Here is a 20,686-nt window from a genome sequence, read left to right as displayed (position 1 = left end):
CAATTTTCCGAAGAAACCTACGGGAAATCATGTTTCAGCTAACAAACAAGATACTGGATATTCATTAGCCAAGGTATCACTGTAATATTAAAATACAATACATATATCATCGTTAAATTTGATTGTCAGTATCATGGCCATAAAAACCTTTCCATTACCAGTTTTTTTATATTTATTTAAATAATAAATTGCAGTCAAAATTCAATATCAATCATTCAAAATTACTAATATAATTTTATTTTCAATAAAAAACACCAATTTTATTTATAATTATGATTTATAAATCATTATTTGTCCCATCTCTAGTATGAATTGAAACATTCTTTATGATTTTAAGACATGATTAATTTCAGTGATTCTCAAACCTGTCAGATGCGTCAACCACTTATTGGGGCATGGAGACAGAGGAAAAAACTAAAAAATTATAAAAGAAAGTTATTTTTAATCAAAAATAAGGGAAAAATGTATTTATCAGTTGCCTGAAATCTAACAAGAAAGTAGTAGCTGGTTTGGGGGGGGTGGGTGAGCAAACTATACTGATATGGAAATTTGAGAACCAAAATGTTGAGCAAAATACCAATTTTATTTAGTTTTTTTATTACTATTTCACTCTCCACTAATGGGGAGTAAAATATATTGAAGATCTATTCCAATGGATTTGGTGTAAAATAAAAATCATCCATTAAAGGGAAATGCTTGTAATATGAGGTTCTACTGTAAAATAAAACTTTTTTCACTTGTTTAAAAAGCTACTACTGGACACAAAGTGGAAAAAGAAATGTACATACTCAGAATCACTTTCATCTGAGTCATCACTTCTTTCAGCATCGAGTGCTTTCGATTTCTGCATTGCTAGCAATTTAGCAGACATATCTGAAAAAAAAATCCCAAAGCAAACACATTTTGCAAAAATGAAAAATAAAGAATCAAAATTAATACAATTTTAGTGACTTTGTAGTAATTCACAACTTCTCCTGTCTCAGGCTACACTAGATATGAATACAGTAAAACCTCTAAATAAAGGAAACTCACAACCCCATAACCTTTGTCCTTTAAATAGAGGTTTCCCGTATTCAGAGGTAAATAAGTTTCTATTCAAAGGGACAGAGATCAACACATCCGTCCCTTAAATAAAGAAATCGACCCAGGCACGAGTCCTGTCAGCAGGATGGAAACATGCATGCATCCAATCCCACCAGCAATAAAAATAATAAAAGTTTATGGATATATATTTACTATAATACATATTTCATTAATTTATACTGTAGATTCTGCTTGACAGAATCATTGGTTAATTAAACCAACCATTTATTACTCATTTATCGAAAAACAAAAACAAATTACTGTAGAACCTTGATTCATGGCCCCTACATCCTGGAGCAGGGCCTCTATGCTGGAAACTTTGGCAGGCTCCCAAGCCAGACTAATCATGGGCCATTCTATAGTGAATTTGTAGCATGAAAAAACCAAAAAATAGCGGTAATTGCAGCGAGTTCCAGGGTTGGAGCTCTGTCAGCCCACCCTTGTAGAGGGTTACGCCTTGATTATCCGAGCTAACAAGGACTCGACCTTCTTTTGATAACTGAAACAGATAGTTTTTAAAATCGATTCATGAAAAGTATCTTGAAAAACTTTGAAATAACGCTGCATATTTCTATAAAAGTGTATTTTTATGAAATCATTCCTTTAACAATCTCCTTGACATTTATGAGATATCTTGCTTGACCTGATGCTTTGCATTTCGTCAATGCTGAGATATGTCGCCTCAGATACCATGAGACTGTGTTAAAGAAATATACCTTTCTGCTCTTCCCTTTGGGATAGTAAACAAAATATACATACATTATAAATACTCCAAAAAGGTAGAATATTTCTCTTCTTTGGCTTCTTATCCTTAGATTTTCGTGCGGGGGGGGGGGGAAAGGCATTATCACCAGTACAAAATTGAAAAAAAAAGTATTTTTAAGAAAAGAATTGACATTTTTTTGTAGAGGGTTTGTTTATTTACACTGTGCTATTTTTCATGTATATCAGTGAATAGGGCTTGTTAGACGCTAGCCAAATTTCTTAAGAGCCAAGGGTTTTTGTTTTTCAAGGAAAAAGGCTAAAATAATTGTTTTAGGCCTTAAACAATTGGTCTGCTTGCATTTGCCTTTTCTAATGTTGGTGAAAGCACATAAATTCTGAAAATTTTTCCATTGTTCTCAGACTAATTTAGTCATCACACACAGAAAATTTCAGGCATCAACGCCAATTTTTTAGTTGTCACGACAACATGGTGCTTGTTATTTGTCTAGCTTTGTCAATGAAATTTATAAAACCATGTTTGAACAAAAAATTCCAAACACCCACAACTTCGAAATGTTTCTACACGAATTTTACTACACTGATACGATAAGTCTGAAATGTTTTCCTCGTATCATATTTATGCCATATTAGTTTTCATTCAATTTTAGGATCTACAAAGGTCATTTAGTCCATTACAACAGATAAAGTTAGTTCTGTCCTGTTTTTTTTCTTTGCAGAGACATGAACAAAATCTATCGTGTGTTTGACCTCAACATTTGACATTAAAGAAATTGATATAGGCTATAATCTGCTTCATAAGCATACGCAAGATTTTCTTATGTAACATACCTCGTGGCTTCAGTCAGTTGACTTCCTGATTTTGTCTAATATTTAAAGTACTTATACATGAACAATGTATGCTCTGAATATACAACCATATGGCCATAAAGGCAGTGGAAACTTTTGAGTTCAGAGATTTTTTTTCGAATTTCTAGAGAAATACTTGAATTGTTCTAAAACATTTTGGTCATGTGAACTCTATATATGCGTGTACTCACACTTTCTAGTGCAGATTCGGTAATGAATGTTCTTAGGGGACTGACAAAAATGAAATAAGAAAAAATACTTTTGATCAACCCTGTATCAGAAAAAGCTGCAAATGATTTGTAATTTTCACAAAATATTTTAACCTGCTATTTTTTATGATTGTATGCATTTTTGTGAAAATTGCTCCAGTTTTCACAAATGTTTCCTCTAAAAATTCTAATTTTTATTGTACGTTCTTTGCTTATAACAAGTGGAGTTTTCAATCAAATTGAACAGAAGTTACAGAGAACTTGACAATGTAAAAATTACACATTATATTGAAAATTAAAATGAAAACATCTGATATTTTATGAAATATGAGCATTTAAAGGAAATATTTTTTAAGTATGCATGATCAAAAGATATAAATTTTATTTTTTATAATTTGATTGGCAACTGCATAGAGCAGCTTTTGCAAAAATTACAGTTGAATGTTATAAAAAATAGAAAGATATAGACGATACAGTGAGCTCTATTCAAGTTAATTCCTGAAAGTATCTGCATTTTGTGACCAAATTTGCACTGGAAAGTGTGAGTACAAACATAGAGTTTACATGACCAAAATTTTAGAACAACTCATCAAGTATTTTTTTAGAAATTCAAAAAAATCTCTGGAGTCCAAAGTGTCCACTGACTTATGGTTGTATAGTGTGTATAATGTTTTTTATATTTATGTATGAAACACCTTGTAAATATTGTTGAGGTTGATTTAATTATCCACATGTTTAATAAATGTTTTATCCTACTCAGGAACATTTGTGTACCAATGAAAGTTAAACTGCCCTTGTGGGAATAGTTGTTTCCCGATGTTGCTGCTCGGAACTATGATATTGATGGAGGCACATGTGCATTGTGTCAGATATTTACATAAACGTCGTACATAGTGGCATGGGCAGAGGTACAGAGGAGCATCCCCCAGTCAAAGGTGGAGTCGACTGATCTAATGTATATGTGTATATATGAATTGACATAATCATCGTGCCCCCCAGCAATAATGATAGTGCCTTCCAGACTTTCAAGTCTATCTCCACCTATGCATAGCGGTATGTAAAGATGGGATCATTGCTCTAGTTTGAACTTTCAAAAAACCAGTTCTAAGTTGCTGGTCAACAAAACCTTCGATCTCTGCCAAGGACTGGGAGAGTTAAAATTGGTCAGTTCGTTCCACAGGACGTCACAAATCTGCTGTTCATTCATGCTTTAATTGTTTTGGAGAAATACCAAGCCAGATGTCGGTTCCTTACTCTCTGTAGCACTGCCATATGTACGTGTTGCCTCACCTTCTGGACTTGCGGATTCCTAAAAGCGATTATTATTAGCGAGATCCATTGTATATGTTGTTAAAATTTTGGGGACTCAAAATCATTGGACCTTGGGCAAATGTCCCATATGCCCTCATAAGAATCTGAATTTTATGATTTTTTTCAACCTTTCTATACAGCAATCACTCGATATAACACCCATTTCTATGGAATACAGACGGGATTCGGGATCGTTATAACAAGCGTCCACTGTTTTAAGCAGAATCTGCCGTACAATTGTTGCACAGGAAACTAAAATTGAAAGTTATAACAATCCTTCAAATTTAAAAAATAGTAATCAATTTTCATAAAATTTAATTCTCTAATATTTGAGAGTTCAAAATCTTAATCACTCACTGAACTTTGGATCCACAAAAAACTCAACTGTGCGTTTACCATGAGGAGTACTTGATCACTTATTTCACATGGCGGTTACCCTACAAAACTAAACACAACGATGTTTGTATATTGCGTTTCCACGGTTACAGTGGAATGCTTGACTCGACTTGTTATTTACGGTTCTGTCCTACGATGAACATTTATTCTATATTTGTGATGTCTGTAAAACTGACCATATTCCTTAAGAGACATGCAGGAAATTCTGATCTCGAATAAGGTAAAATACGGGATCATCTTCACTGCACTTCATAGGCGGAGATGGACTTGAAAGTCTGGGGAGGGGGCACGATGATTGATGGAAGGGCATGATGATGATGATGATGTCAATTCATATATACTCAAATACATTAGATCAGTCGAATTTACGTTTGACGCTGGGGGAGGGGGGCGCAATGCCCCTCATGGCCCACCCATGCTGCACCTTCTCGTATTTTTGGGCATCCGGAATTTTTTTATACTTTGTAAAATATTTTATTCTTAGGGTCACCAGGGTCTTTGCACGGGCTTGAAAACTAGAGGTGGCTTGAGACAAAATCCTCACTCATGCGAGTCCAGGGGCAAGGGTGGGCTGACAGGGTCTCAGCCCGGGGGCTCGAGAGGATTCGTACACTTTTTTTTGGTTTCTTTCACACTATAAATTCACTGTAAATGGGCCCGTGAAAAATCTGACAGAGGCTACCAAAGATCCCAGTTGAGGGGCCCCAGTTGCAGATCGTGGGGACCATCTCCACGGGTATCGGAAGTGTTTCGGACCTGTGGGTTCTCGTCTTGAGCTTCATGTAGGGAACTTTGATTTCTGAGTCAATTCTGGGGGTGCTCGGACCCGTTCTGTAAATTTCCGTGTGAGGGCTGGAGCATCCACAGCACCCCCGGCTCCGCCACCACTGTGCGAGACACAGTTTCAGCACCTATCCAGCGTATAAATCGCACAAATTACATGACCCCGAAACTCACAGTTGTGTTCCCAGCTAGATGAAATCATCAAAAATAAATTTTCTCTCCAAATCACTTAAAGACATATTTGAAATTTTAGGAAGAAAACATTTTTTTTTTAAATTTTTAAAAAAATTTTTCTACAATTATTTTTTCTCTTTACTTCTGATTTGACGCTACTCCTATTGCAGTGAACTGTTCTGCAGCAGGGGTGATACAGCCCCAGAGCCGCTTCTGTTCACATTGATAGCGGTGAAGATTGTCAACGTGAAAGAATAAAACAAAGTCAAACAAATTATTTTGCGTTGGTCGAATTTCGTGTTGTCCAATGAACTTTGGCAATTCTTGATTTTCAATTTAGATAGGATCAAACACACATTTCATGTTGAATCAGGTTTCGCTTTGACGAGATTCACCTATATATTGAAAATTTGAAACTGTTTCAACAATGTAATCCCAAAACGAAAGAACATATTTGAGACATGTTAAAATGAGTTATCGTTCCTGTTTTTGTATTTTAACATTGTTTCAATTTAAACACCTTTGAAATGAATTTGTTCATGAATGTCGCCTCGTTATTTTTCTTGATAATATAAGTACAGGTCATGGAGGCTCATCAATAAGAGATATACTGTGGATTAAGTTATTTTTCATAACAACGATCAAATAAAAATTGCGCCATGAAAAGTGCAGAAGTTCAAGACTGAAAAAACGGGATTTTTTTTTCTCCGAAACAAAATATAGCTGGATACTTCAAGAAACACCAGTCATTTTTGATTTCCAGCTTTCCTGGCTGTGGCTCAAAATGGTAAAATCGTTGTCACTAGCGTGTAACGATTTTTCAACACCATTTTCACCACAACATCACAACTTTCCACCTTTATAACTCATGGATATCCGATCTTGAAAACAGGGCCGTCTTAAGAGCATCATGGGCCCCCGGGCAAAATGATTTTTTTGAGGCCTTCCTACTATCTGGCTAGAAATGACTGCTTACAAATTAAAATGCATAGGCCTACTCTCGAAAATTTGAACCAGATTTCATTTTTATGTGGCCCCCCACTCTGCACTAGAGGCCCCCGGGCAGTCCGGCTGGGCCCATGCGTTAAGACGGCACTGCTTGAAACCCTGGAATAGAAGTGAAGAATAATGCCAAGTTCTCTTGATCGTAACTTGTAGGAATGTTATCCATTACTAAGTCAATCTTTCTATTAAAAAAGTCGTAAGTCATGGTTTACATATAGATCAGTGTATCCCAAAGTGGGCAATATTACCCCTAGGGAAGATTGAAAGGCCCAAGATGGTGATAGAAGCTTTGGATTTAGTACAGGATCCTATGGGTTGACTTGAGTTGGGGAGCGATGAGAATAAAATTTTTTTGAAGGGGGCAATGTGAAACAAAAAAAGTTTGGGAAACTGTGATCTAGATGAAAGGAGATCTCAAGATCTCTACAGCAACAAAAAAAGATGGTGGACTTGATGCTGTATTTCGAGCACCTCGACTCTTTTTCTATCTCCTGAACCATTTTCGTGTTCAATATAATTGTTACGGTAAATATGGTAAATCGGTTATTATGCATAATAACCGGGGTTTTGTCGGTTATTGTGTAAAATAACCTAATTTATCGCATTTACCGCGTAACTTCACAAAATTACTCTAAAATGAATGTGAACTTGCATTACTATCTGGAAGACATCCACTGCAACAACTTTCTGAAACGTAGTAACTGTATTAAGCTTAATGAAACATCTATTTAGAATTTTGCTTAAATAAAGAGGGCGGTGGCTGTGAAATTATGTCCGTTAATTTAAAGATTGAGTGCGCTTTGTATGATTTTATAACTCCTAATATAAATATTTAATTTATTTACGAAATATACAGGGTGTCCTGTAAGTGCTAATGTTGTCTTTATTTAATCAACCGCCCGTCGTAGAGATATAGTTTCAATTTAAAAAAATGGTCTAAAAACGTTCGAAAATGACCTTGGACAAGTTTTGAGAGTGAAAATACAGTGTATAGCAAAATAAAAAAAAAAATCTAAATTTTTACACGTTCCTCTTTAATTTGTCCTCTAACTTCCAGTTAGAAAGTTGTTGCTCCGTCGCTCCTGAGGCAAACAAAAAAATTCCAAGTTTCGAAGTGCAATATTCGCTGAGATATTCAAAAGGACAGGGAAAGGAACGGTGTCATTTAGGGTTTGTTGTTCTTTCATAACTTTTCTCCGATTTGTGAATTCAAATGTCTTAGCAAATGTTGCACTTAGAAACATGAAGTTTTTTCTGTTGGCTTCAGGACATACAGGGCAACAACTTTCTAATTGGAAGTTAAAGAATAAGTGGACCGTACAAAAATTTAGATTTTTTTATTTTGTGATACACCGTATTTTCACTCTCAAAACTGGTACAGGATAATTTTTGAAAGCTTTTTGAACATTTTTTAAATTGAAATAATACCTCTAGGATGGACGGTCGATGAGACAAATTCCGCATTAACACTTACAGGACACCCAGTATTTTGATTCACTGCAGAAAAGATTTGAATTTAAATATACCGTAGTTTTTACCTTTTTATTCCCCAGATCAAATATTTTTTTCTACTTTATTCTCATGTGGCGGGGCTTAATGCTTGCTTTGCTCAAGGTCTGCTCCAATCCAAGTCGGGCTCCCCATCTCCCCATGGTGACTCTTCCTCAACTAAAATCGTTCATTTTTTACACACTTTTTTTTAAAAATATTGAAATGCGAATCTGTTTCAAAAATCGAATAAAAAAACGACTGACACGAAATAATTGACCAATTATACCAAGAAAGAGGGTAAACAACTCAAAACACTTTATTTTAATTTAGAATCCAAAATACATTTGGCACAAAACATCTTTTTTTTTTTTGCTGGAAAATGTTTACAAACATTTGAAGCACACAATGCGACACATAAGCATTATGGTTTTGAAGGGAAAACAGCAATGTAGATATGAGATACAAAAAAGCAATGCATCAATTTTTTTTCATACTTCATGGTGTATACAAATTTTTTTTTTTTTGAATATCCTCCTTTAAGAGAAAAATCAATTAGGAATTTGAAGGTTTTTCATAGATCTTACATCTGAAATGACGTCCGAGGTCCATAGTCAGTGCCGTCTTAACGCATGGGCCCACCCGGGCACGTCCCGGGGGCCTCAAGAGAAGAGGGGCCCTCACAAAAATGAGATCCGGTTGAAATCTTCTAGGATTTACCAGGTAGGGCCTCCGAAAAACCACCTGGCCCGGGGGCCCATGATACTCTTAAGACGGCCCTGTCCATAGTTATTAAAGAATGGACCTCTGTCTAAATAGAAACAAATTCTGCCAAAAATCTACGCGATTAACATACAGTTATAATTTTCCCAATCCCAAAAGTTTAGCAAATAAACACCAAAATTTTTTTAAAAATTTTGTTATTCCTCAGAAAAAAAAGTGAAAAGATGAGGATAGAGTATATAACTTTGTTCATTTTTTATGCTCTAAAGCTGATATGATTAACATTCGATAAATACTTCCCAATTCTAGAGTCTATTTCAGGTTTTTTCTTTGACGAAAAATATAAGAATATCATCTCAATTTTAAGAAATAATAAACTGTTGTTTGGCAATACAAAATATGGCATCATTCATGTTTTAAATGATGCTAATCAAACAACCATGCCAGGTGATCATTGCTATGATAATTTTTTTTGGTTGTTTTGAAATGTGAGATCACAGCCAGGTTTTTGCTTTTGTTCATCTTAATCCGATGATCGGTTTTTGAAGTTGTGGTCAAGTGGATAAATATTCCAGGAAGACGAGAATTTTTTAGATGAGTTGAAACATAACATTTCATAAAGAATAAAATAGATTTGATATGAATTTGGGTCAGAAAAATGGCTATTTTGAATTTCACGTTAAAAAGGGACTAATTCTTATCATAACGCCAACTTTTGGATAACACTGTGATGCTCTCACGCACTAACTCTTACACATGCGATGAATTTCGATGAGAGTATATAGGAAGTGTAGGAATTATAGAATATATTCGAGTAATATGAAATACACGGTTTATTCCGATTTCAAAATGATAAACAATTCCAAAATGCTCTCTTGATGCTCTACAGGCTGTTCCAAACTGTTTGCACAGCGGATATCTCTACAACCGTTGACATACTTTCAATTATAAAAAGTTTTCAAATGACGTGCAGTTACTCAAAATGTCTTAAATTTTCCAATGGAACGTATACGTAAAAAAATTTGAAAAATTAACTTTTTATATTGAATCTGTATGCTAAAACTTCCAATTAGTGCTATGTAAATGTAACTATGAGAAGCCATTTAAAAAAATTGCATATCTTAAATGCAATATTAACGGAGATATTTGACTTTGAAGCATGAATTCTTCCAGCATTTATCGCCAATGATTCACAAATAGCGAAGCATAAATTAAATTCAAACTTGTAAAAATTCTGTAATTGTGAAAAGAATTGTCAAAAAATGTAATTGTTATTTATTGAGAATAAAAATTAAATTGTTGCGTTCATTCTATTTGTGTACAGTCCCTAAAAATGGCAACTTTTGAGCCAATGAAAACTTGCCAACACAGTGATAAGTTGCCAAAAAGAGATTTTATATATTGAGATTTAACATATTTGATATTTCGATAAACGTTGCACTTGAAAATATGAAATTTTTTACAAATTACTTTTCAGAGTGGTAAAGATTAATTTCTTTATTTTTTTATGTATACTTCCCTTCAAACGAATTTTGAGATTTTAAGGGGTCAAGTATAGTCCTCCTACCACGAGATGAGATTTGGCTACGGTACGTCATGTCACGTCAAACGATTCTATTTTATCCTAGAAGGACATGCCAATCGTGAAAGCTCAGTCACTGATGAACTTTTCTCGATGTGCAATCGTTTTACCAAAAAAAAAAAATGAATAAAATCATCCGACGTGACGTGACATGACGCAGCAAAAATTCATCTCGTGGTCGGCGGACTATACAAAGGGGTCTCTTAACATGGGAAAAAGTTAAAACATCATTAAAAATACTATTTATATAACCATTGATTTATTGGAAGTTTTTTTCACATATTTTTGATGAAATATGCTATCCTATGCTGGTATAAAATTTTACATATCTTTAATACTTAATTTTTTAAAAATTTTCAAAAGAATACATCAAAAATAGCTTGCGCGCATGATAAAATGACATGACATAAATATAACCATACAATATTGAAATTAAAATGAAGAAAACGGTTCATTTCATAAAATGAACTAAAAGATTTCAGATCCATTCATAAATATTTGATTTATAAAAAAAATAAATTTATTTTTTGAAATTTTCAAAAAAAATAGATTTATTTTTTTTGAAAATTTAAAAATTTAAATTTTAAATAAGAATGAGCCAATGCAATTTCAATCTTTTAGTTCATTTTATGAAAAATGAACCGTTTTTTTTCTTCATTTTAATTTTAATATTGTATGGTTACATTGATGTCATGTCATTTTATCATGCGCACAAGGTGTTTTTAATGTATGTTTTTGAAAATTTGAAAAAAAATTAAGTAGTAAAGATACGTAAAATTTTATACCAGCATAGGATAGCATATTTAATCAAAAATATGTGAAGAAAATTTCTAATAAATCAGTGGTTAAAAATAGAGTATTTTTAATGATATTTTAACGTTTCCCCCCATGTTAAGAGGTATGTGGCCCATAAAGTAACAGCACGTCATTTTAAAACTTTTTGTAATTGAAAGTATGTATCTAAAGTCAACGGTTGCAGAGATATCTACTGTGCAAACAATTTGGGACAACCTGTACTTATAAAGTGTGGCCGTATGGCTAACGATATAAGGGGATTCTGATATTTTTTCTAAGCAATATTTTACATCTCTCTGACGAAAGTTTAGGCTCTATAACTTTGCTGGTGTCAAAATGGGGTCAAAAAGACCAAAAAAGACGTTTTTTCAATATCAAAAGGAACTAAATCTTTGCTTTCTGATAGATAAGATCGAGAAAACAGTTGATGTGCACTTATGAAGACATCGCGGTCTGTAAAAATCTCACGACGTCAGCTAAAGACAGCTTTCACCAAGAATGAATAAACTTTCGAAATTTGTATTAGCAGGCATGCAAGTAATGTTGAAAAATGTGACGAGAGTCCCTGAATCTCAAATAACATATTAATGCATTTAAAACAGCCTGCCAGTATTTACTAACTCCAAACGTCCAAAGTTCGAAAAAGTTTTAAAAAATCTCTTTTTTTTTTTTTTTTTTTTTACTCCGTTTAAAAACTGTCAAAAATTTCTAAAAATATTTTGAAAAGTTGCATCTGTGAAATTCCTTCGAATGACTGGTATAAATTAAAACGTCCATTCTTTTTAAAAAAATTAATTCTGTTTTACAGAATTTCGAAATTTAGATATTATATTGAGTACTATGAACTTTTTCAGTTTTAGAATCAAGTAATTATAAATAAATTCAACAGCAAATGTGCTTGAAAACGAGCCGTAAAATTTTTTTTTGTCATATATTTTTTTGTAATTTGGCCCCACCAACTTCCTTATTTTTTTTTAAAATAGATCTATTTAATATTTTTTTTTGAAAACGGAAACATACAATCATGCATAAACTCTAACGACTCTCCATAAAGAACAACATCGAAACAATACATGCAAAGCTAATTTCTTTTCCTTAAAATGGCAAAATACATCACATTATACATACTGAGCATGCATTAAATTCAGAAAGAATTGACTCCGAGATACTTTTTCTAAACTCTACTGAGAACAATAAGATTCTTTTAACAGCTATCTCAATAACAATGTCAAGACCAGATATATATATATATATATATATTAACGTAATAATTCAATGCCTATTTCAAGGCGGTATACCACGAGGAAATGCACGAAACATACTCCTGTTATGGATGAAATAGACACAGTAATGGAACACACGTACACACATACATACGGATGATACCAATACCAATTTTTTTTTTTTGCCAGACATCGATAGATATAACGTATAAAGCATTCTTGAAATGACATTTTTTTTAAATTAGATACATATTTTTTTTTTTAAATTTTTAAATTTAGTGAACAGATAGCTGATGATGACGTCGTCAGCATATTACAATTATCAACCGACCATTTTTTTTTTTTTGAGCAGGTTTATCAAAACCCTCCCTTCAACTTACATAAAACACCTTCGAACTACTCCTTTGTTTGTTTGATGATGTTGTCTTCTTAACCATCTTCGTGGCAGACCTCCATGTAATGAGGGTGCCTAAGGATATCTTTGATCATCTCCTTGAGGAAATTGTAACGTGGCACGATCGGATACATCTTGGAACTGGTGTATGATACGTTCAGCTCATGAACGATTTTCTTCAGATTTGCGTATTTCTTCAGCAGACGGTATAAATCGTTGATCTGCTGGGCGTTTTCCTCTTCTATCTCTTCTATGGTCATTTCTACAATAAATAGACAAATAAATATATCAGGTGAAAACTTAAGTCCGATTTAGCTCAAATAACTCGTGAATTGTACATTGTGGAAACATACTTTCAGTTAGAAAAACTATTTAAATAACGTAGCCATCTTACGAGGAAAGAGTCCCAAGGTGACGTCTTCAAAACATTTTGAAAAAATTGCCGCTGATTCTACTCATTTAAATATGCACAAAAACATAAAAAGCCCGGCAGAATTATTATGGGTCACTCAAAAAAAAAAAATTGATATTTAGAATGCCAATAGAAGCCAAAAATGGGTTAAAAAATCCCGCAACCCTAGAGTGTTAGAGTGACGTCATTCAACAACACATGACCATTCAAATAAGACATGACCATTCAAATAAGACATGACCATTCAAATAAGACATGACCATTCAAATAAGACATGACCATTCAAATAAGACATGACCATTCAAATAAGACATGACCATTCAAACGACACATGATCATTCAAACAACACATGAAATACTAGCGGGCTCATCACTAAGAGTGGCAACCCTTGGAAGCCTGGTAATGACGATGCCTTGGAAATTGTGAAAAAAATCGTTAAAATTTTGCTTACTTCACAAAGACGAGAATATCTAGTAGGCGTCCACGTACTAATATTAAAAACAGAAAATAATAAATCAAAAACTTTAAGAGATAATGGTCTAGAAAATAGCTTATGTACAGCAACAGCGAATGCGTAGCCATCATATCTACCATTGCCGAGCACTGTGACGTCAGCATTATCGGTTCATGAACCCGCCCGTATCTTTAGATGCTATAACATGATCAAGTACAGCACAGAAAAAGAAAGAGAAATAACTAGAGTTTCTAGAGCAAGCTGGAGGAAAGAAAGTGAAAATAAGTTTTTTATAGATATCGCCAAAAAGCGCGAGAAGCGATGAGTAGCCGACATTTTTAATAATTTTTTGCGACTTTAATAACTGCAATTTTTTTTGTTTTTATTTGTTTCTGGATGAGATGAATGTACTCAAAATTTTTCATAATTTTTTGAGGATCACGTCACCTTGGTACTCTTTCCTTGTTAGATTTGCCATTAATTTCACTAAGGGCTGTATAAGTACCGAGACAAAGAATTTAATTTCTTATACGGTCCCTCTGTCTTCTAACTTTCTGTTAAAAAGTTGTTGCACTGTCCCTCTTGAGTGCAAAAAAATAACTTTTTCAAGTACAATATTCGCTGAGATATTTGAATTAAAAAAAAAAAAGTGAAAGTGAAGGAAAGAGACAAGCATATGAAGCGTAGAATGAGCTTTTCCATTAGTTTATGTGGTTCTTTCCCTAGTCTTCAGCGATTTTAGAATTTAAATATCTCAGCGAATATTGCACTGAAAAACATGGAAATTTTTTAATTGGGTTCAATAACTTTTTAACTGGTAGTTAGATGACGGTTGGGGCGTATACAAATTTCGTATGTCGGTACATATACGGCTTTTCGTAAAATAAATGTCCTGTTTAAGATGGGCACGTTATTTAAATACTTTTCATAATTTTGAAAATGTGTTTCTATGGCCAACGGTTTACGAGTTATTTGAGGTGAAACGGACTCAACTTTTATCCTGTATAAAGATACAATAAAGAAGCAATATTTATACGATTTTTAATGGGATGAATATACGATGGACCATGAAATAATGTTACGCCGTCAATCAAAATGTTTTGACTAAGGCAGGGGTTCTCAAACTGTGGCAGCCTGGTGCGCCTCGGCCCTTTGTCAGGGACGACCACGACAAAGGTTTTTCGGAAAGATTCTTTGTTAAACAGCTCTGTGCCAAAAGCCCTGTGTAATTATTATTGTAGCTCTGGGGAGCCGGCGGAGCTAGCGGAGAAGAATTGAATGGGAGAAATTGGTGCCGCGGGTGGAAAAAGTTTGAGAACCCTTTTTTGGGACACTATTATCGTTTGGCTAAGGACAATTCTAGGCTGTGTGTGTGTTGTATTTCTAAAAACAGGGGTGATAATTATATTTTTTCGTTGATTCCCTCACAAATCACAATAGACATGTGTTTTGAAAAAATGTAATAAGCATCATGGGAGTAATCGAGAGCCTGTCTATACTTGGATGAGGAAATCTCTTAATTTGATGGGAGATCCTTTTTAAAATTTATTTAGTTTATTTTGTTTGACTATTCCTAAATTGGATTTCTGTATTTAAAATCTATGACATCCATATTTTTATGGGCATTTTGTTGCCAAATTTTTCTCTATGCATATTTATAATTTTTATCTCCTTTTTTTACCTTTTTCCGTGTCACCATGCCGGGCAATGTGCCTGTCATGACTTGAATACTTGTATTTGTATATAAAAGCAAATAATCAAGTATACCAGTGTTCCTCAACCTTTCTGAAAACAAGGACGAGTAAAATGTCTGAAATAATTTGGCGGACCACTTGTGTCCCGTATTACGGGACATTGCGGTAATTTTCGTTGTTCCGATTTTTTTTATACATCGGTTTTTTTCAACGATACTTATTTGAAACTTAAAAAAAAATTAACTAAAGTCGTGAATACACTGCGTTTCCATAATATAAGTTATATTATGATAATTATGGCAAAAATTATAAACATTCATCTCACATATTTGTCAGGTTTAACGTTTTTTCCTCAATTTTTTTTTGGAATTTTAATTACGACTGATGATCGTGCCTACTTCTGACAAGGTTTTTGATGAAAATTGGCGATATCCCGTATTTTACGGATTACTATTTGAGATCCCAGTTTACCGAATTTAATTTTTCTCAATGAAAAATATGGTCATCAGATCATTTGAATATTTTTTCTTCTTTAAACACACATTTTTATTTACTGCGATTTGTAATCTACAAATCCATCTGCCCTTTATTTCCACACTCTTCATCAATTTCAGCAGTAATTAGCAAATTGCATATAAAGCAATAAATTGCAATTTTTTTTCCTTCAAAATTTAGTGATGTATCTCGTATTTAGGATCGCAATTTCCTGCATTCTACTCGATGATGGTGAACCCATTGTCTGAAGGTATAATTTTATTTGAGAACCATATGGATATTATTAATATCAGTTACAACGGGTGAATAATTTTATCAAGTCTGCCTGCGGATCAACTCTGTTACGCGGACCATAGGTTGAAAAACGCTGATGAATGGTAAACCTAAGCATGAATTAACAACTTTATTTAAACCCATATGGGTATTATTAATATCAATTACAGCGGGTGAATAATTTTATCAAGTCTGCCTGCGGACCACCTACAGCATGCTATAGCCACGGACCACCGGCTGAGAAACGCCGAATTATACCAAACGTCTATCCAGTAGACTTCGATCAAATATCAGAAAATACTTTAGAAGGAAAATGTGGTACAAGAGATGTTTCGAAAACCTCTTTAAATACATTTCCTATTTCTTTGAAATCGATGATGCAAACCTTCGCATATTTAGAGGTATTCCGAAATTTTAATCCAATTCCAACAGACTCGAGAAGAGCGAAATGGAATTTGTAAAAGGCTTAGAGGCTATTATTATGAGAGCTCATTTCATTAAATCCCTCATAATGTCTGGAAAAGTTTTGGCAAATATATCTGTAGACTTGCAAAACTATTTTATTTTACTGAATGTGTTGCCTCTCTCTCGAAACTGATTTATTTAAAAGCTTTGATGGCTCTATTGATTCCTCAGGGAAGAAAAAGGATTATAGTTAAAGCGTTTAAAATAGAGTAATATTTAATGGAGAAAAATCGTGAGTATATTGAGGTATGATCTGATTTAAACATTGCTCGGTTTAGTTACTTGATACTGTCACGTATCTTCTGGATTACGCAAATTGCATAAATTGAGATAGTTTCTTTCAATTTTGTACTGAATAAATAATCAATGACCGTCTATATAACAGTGTTTCTCAACCTTTCTGACCCCAAGGACCAGTAGAATGCCTGAAACAGTTCGACGGACCACTCTTGCGTCCCGTATTACACATTTGTAGTGGTTCTGAATTTCTTTTTTATACATTTGTCCCGTTTTTTCAATGATATTTATTTGAATTTATAATGTTCACTGAAATCGTTAATAAACAGTGTTTTTACACGTTATGATAATTTTGGGTATGAATACAAATATTCATCTCACATTGCCAAGTTAAACTGTTTTTCCTCAATTTTTCAGCAATTTTAACAACGATTCGGGAATTTGCTTGATTTATGGCAACGCTTTTAAAGACAATTGGCGACGTCCCCTATTTTACAGTAACCGGGTCATTTGAACGTTTTTTGCGTCAAATTTTTGTTTACTGTGATTTGTCACAAACATTTCTCCACCCTTTACCCCTTTTTCCAGTAATCAACAAATTTGTCGTAAATTGAATTTTTGGGCTGCACAAATTAGTTATATCCCGTATTTAGGATCGCAACGTCCCGCATTTTCCCATGATGCGGTGTAATGATAATGAACCTAAGTATGAAGGTACAATTTTTATTTGTGAATCCATATGGATATCATTATAATATATCAATTACAACAATAATTAATTTTCCATCCATTTAAAATTGAATTATCAAGTCTGCCTGCGGACCACCTACGCCATTGTCGCAGACCACCTCTTGTCCGCGGACCATAGGTTGATGCGGGATCCGGAACTTTCGCCCCCGACATTCCGTCCCCGACATTTCGTCCCCGACATCTCGCCCCTGGAACGTTTCGTCCTCGTGACATTTGGCCCCCGGAAATTTCGCCCAGGTACATTTGGCCCCTGGTGCGTTTGGCCCCCGAAAAATTCACACCTGACATTTCATCTGCCCTGAACGTATGAGTGACCGTGTGAGTGACCGAGTGACCGTATGAGTGACCAAGTGAGTGTGAAATGGACTGTAGGAGTGCGTTAGTGACCGTACAAATGACTAAGCGAGTGGCAGAATGACTCACCACGTGAGTGACCGTATCAATTAGTGTGCAATTGACTTTACAACAATGACCGTATGAGTGACCGTATCTGTGAGTGTGTAGTTGCCTGTAAAAGTGTGTGGCCGTATGACTGTTCAAGCGAGTAATTGAGTGATTGACCATGTGAGTGACCGAGTGAGCGAGGAATCGACCGATGAAATGCCTGTATAAGTTTAAAAGTGAGTGACTGAGCGATTGAGCATATGAAAGACCAAGGCAGAGACTGAGTGATTAACCGTATGAGTGACCGAGTGATTAACCGTATGAGTGACCGAGTGACTGACCGAATGGCCGTATGAGTGACCAAATGAATGACCGCATGAGCGACCGAGTGATTAACTGTATGAGTGATCAAGTGAGTGATCGAGGGATTGACAGTGTGAGTGACCAAGGGAGCTACTGAGCGATGGAACGTTTGAGTGAATGAGTGACTAAGCGTGTGTGACCGATTAAATGCTTGTGTAAGTTTCCAAGTGAGTGACTTAGTGATTGAGCATATGAGTGATCAAGGGAGAGACTGAGTGATTAACTGTATGAGTAACCGAGTGACTGACCGAATGGGCGTATGAGTGACCAAGTGACTGACCGAATGGGCGTATGAGTGACCAAGTGAATGACCGCATGAGTGACCGAGTGATTAACTGTATGAGTGACCGAGTGACTGACCGAATGTCTGTATTAGTGACCAAGTGAATGACCGCATAAGTGACCGAGTGGTTAACTGCATGAGTGACCAAGTGAGCGACTGTATATGTGACCAGGTGAGTGACGGTACGAGTGTCCAAGTGAGTGATCAAGGGACTGACCGTGTGAGTGACCAAGAGAGTTACTGAGTGATGGAACGCATAAGTGAATGAGTGACCAAGTGAGTGACCAATTGAGTGGCTGCATGAGTGACCAATTGAGTGGCTGCATGAGTGACCGAAAGATTGATAAAGTGAATGACCGTATGATTGACCAAGTGAGCGATTGAGTGATTGACCGAGTGCGAGGGTGGAGCGTCTGCAAAGATGATCCTCCTCATCTCCTCCCTTTTTATAGGTGGTTACGTAGCACTTTAATGGATCCTAAGAATTTGGAATTTTCAGTTGAAGCATAAAATATTTTTCCCAAATTTACGTTGCTGCGAAATTTTTCAATATAAGAAGAGGTTACCGCTTCCTGAACAAAAACATTAAAATCCCCCAAGGTACCTTTTCCCTCCCCTCACGCTTCCTACTTAAGCTAATACATTTGTGGCAGCAGTAGAGGTGACCTGCATTGTAGTGCCGACAATTCTGGCGACATAAGGTTGTCAAATTGTAATGGTGTCTTCGGACAAAGCTAGTAAAATGAAATGGTATTAAAGGTTTTTTATTTTTGAGGCGTAGGATGACCACCGCAAAGGAATGAGGTAAAGGCTACCGCTTTCAACGACATGGTGTTTCCAAACAAAGGAGTCAATCAGCCGATTTCTAGAAACGACTGAAAGAGAACAGGTTATCAAAGCAGAGTAGTCAAAACATTTCGGTGTCCAAAGAGGAATTTGTGGGAATGTGAACAATGAGTCTGAAGTGGCTGAGGAATTTGGCAAAGAAAGGGAAATCAATGTTGATGAATCGCAACAATGTCGGTAAAGAGAAGGAACATAGAAGAAACCCGCTTCTGTAGAGACCAGCACTATATAGACGAGAAGAGGCTATATGGACCGGCACCGCTACCAGTGTAATAAAGGGTGTTGAGATGAACGAATTGCGTTGAATAACTCAAAAGTATTGTATTCACCAGTGCTTATTTACGAGTTCGCACTTTTATTTCTGTGTGGTTTCGATCGCCAAAACAAATGTTTTATGAAAAACGCCGTCCCTGTGAACATGTCGCCTTACGCGTTTGCCTCGTCACCTGTTGTCTGAGAGGGGCTCTGAACAGGCTCTGCGAATGACAATGCAGTCTGTCTACATCAAGATCTCATTACATTTGCTTGCTTACTGGACAAAATACGTTTGCTGTTTTCTCTGTGTAATTGCCAGTTGTGCATCCTACAAGTTGAGTGTTGTTTAAGTGTTGTATCAGCATATTATTCGTGTGCCTCGACGTATTTGATCCTAGGCGTAACATGGCCGAAAGTGTTCCATCAATAAGAGGAAAAAGGAAATTGGTCGATGTTAACAACCACATATACATATTCTCAAAGAAATCTGCAGATGAACAATATGGAATCTGGGGTTGCGAAAAACGCACCACTTGCAAGGGACGTGTTTGGACTGTTGGCTCAGACGGTCCGATTATGAAAGTCGTAAATGTCCACGAGTAAATGTCCAACTCACTTGATCACTCATGTGGTCAGGGGAAGCAAAATGTCACGAGTAAATGTCCAACTCACTTGATCACTCATGTGGTCAGGGGAAGCTAAATGTCACGAGTAAATGTACAACTCACTTGATCACTCATGTGGTCACTCACTTGGTCACTCGTACCATCATTCATATGTTCACGCGTACGATCAAGGTGGGCGAAATGACAGGAGGGACAATTTCTGATTCACTTGATTACTCACTGAGTAACTCATATGATCACTCACTGGGTCACTCATATGGTCAGGGCAGGTGAAATGTCCGGGGGTAAATTTTCAATTCACTCGATCACTCATGTATTCACTCATGCGGTCAGGGGAAGCAAAATGTCACGAGTAAATGTCCAACTCACTTGATCACTCACTTGGTCACTCGTACCATCATTCATATGTT

General features: G+C 35.4%; 2 protein-coding genes across 5 annotated transcripts in view; both read right to left on the bottom strand.

The window, feature by feature from the left end:
• LOC149072602 (nephrocystin-1-like) overlaps positions 1 to 4,661 on the bottom strand; it is a 50,493-nt gene extending 45,832 nt beyond the window's left edge. Inside the window, exons 1-2 of one of the 2 annotated variants that reach the window (XM_089246306.1) lie at positions 4,533 to 4,661; positions 789 to 873 (exon numbers count right to left, since the gene is read on the bottom strand). In XM_089246306.1, coding sequence (XP_089102432.1) covers positions 789 to 871 — 83 coding nt within the window. In that variant the 5' untranslated portion in view covers positions 872 to 873; positions 4,533 to 4,661. Of the gene's footprint in view, positions 1 to 788; positions 874 to 1,352; positions 1,517 to 4,532 lie in introns of those variants that run through there. The other variant, XM_089246305.1, reaches the window with a different exon arrangement.
• A 6,369-nt stretch (positions 4,662 to 11,030) lies between these two features.
• The window catches only part of LOC149072601 (uncharacterized), a 165,049-nt gene continuing 155,393 nt past the window's right edge, over positions 11,031 to 20,686 (bottom strand). For all 3 annotated transcript variants that reach the window (XM_089246933.1, XM_089246934.1, XM_089246932.1), the window contains one exon: positions 11,031 to 13,000. In XM_089246933.1, coding sequence (XP_089103059.1) covers positions 12,774 to 13,000 — 227 coding nt within the window. In that variant the 3' untranslated portion in view covers positions 11,031 to 12,773. The remainder of the gene's footprint in view (positions 13,001 to 20,686) is intronic.

Source organism: Pholcus phalangioides, unplaced genomic scaffold (genome assembly GCF_987345545.1).
Source record: "Pholcus phalangioides strain wild (caught in Gottingen) unplaced genomic scaffold, Ppha-v1.0 ptg000017l_1, whole genome shotgun sequence".
NCBI classification, from domain to species: Eukaryota; Metazoa; Arthropoda; class Arachnida; order Araneae; family Pholcidae; genus Pholcus; species Pholcus phalangioides.
This window is presented reverse-complemented; position numbering and strand designations above follow the sequence as displayed.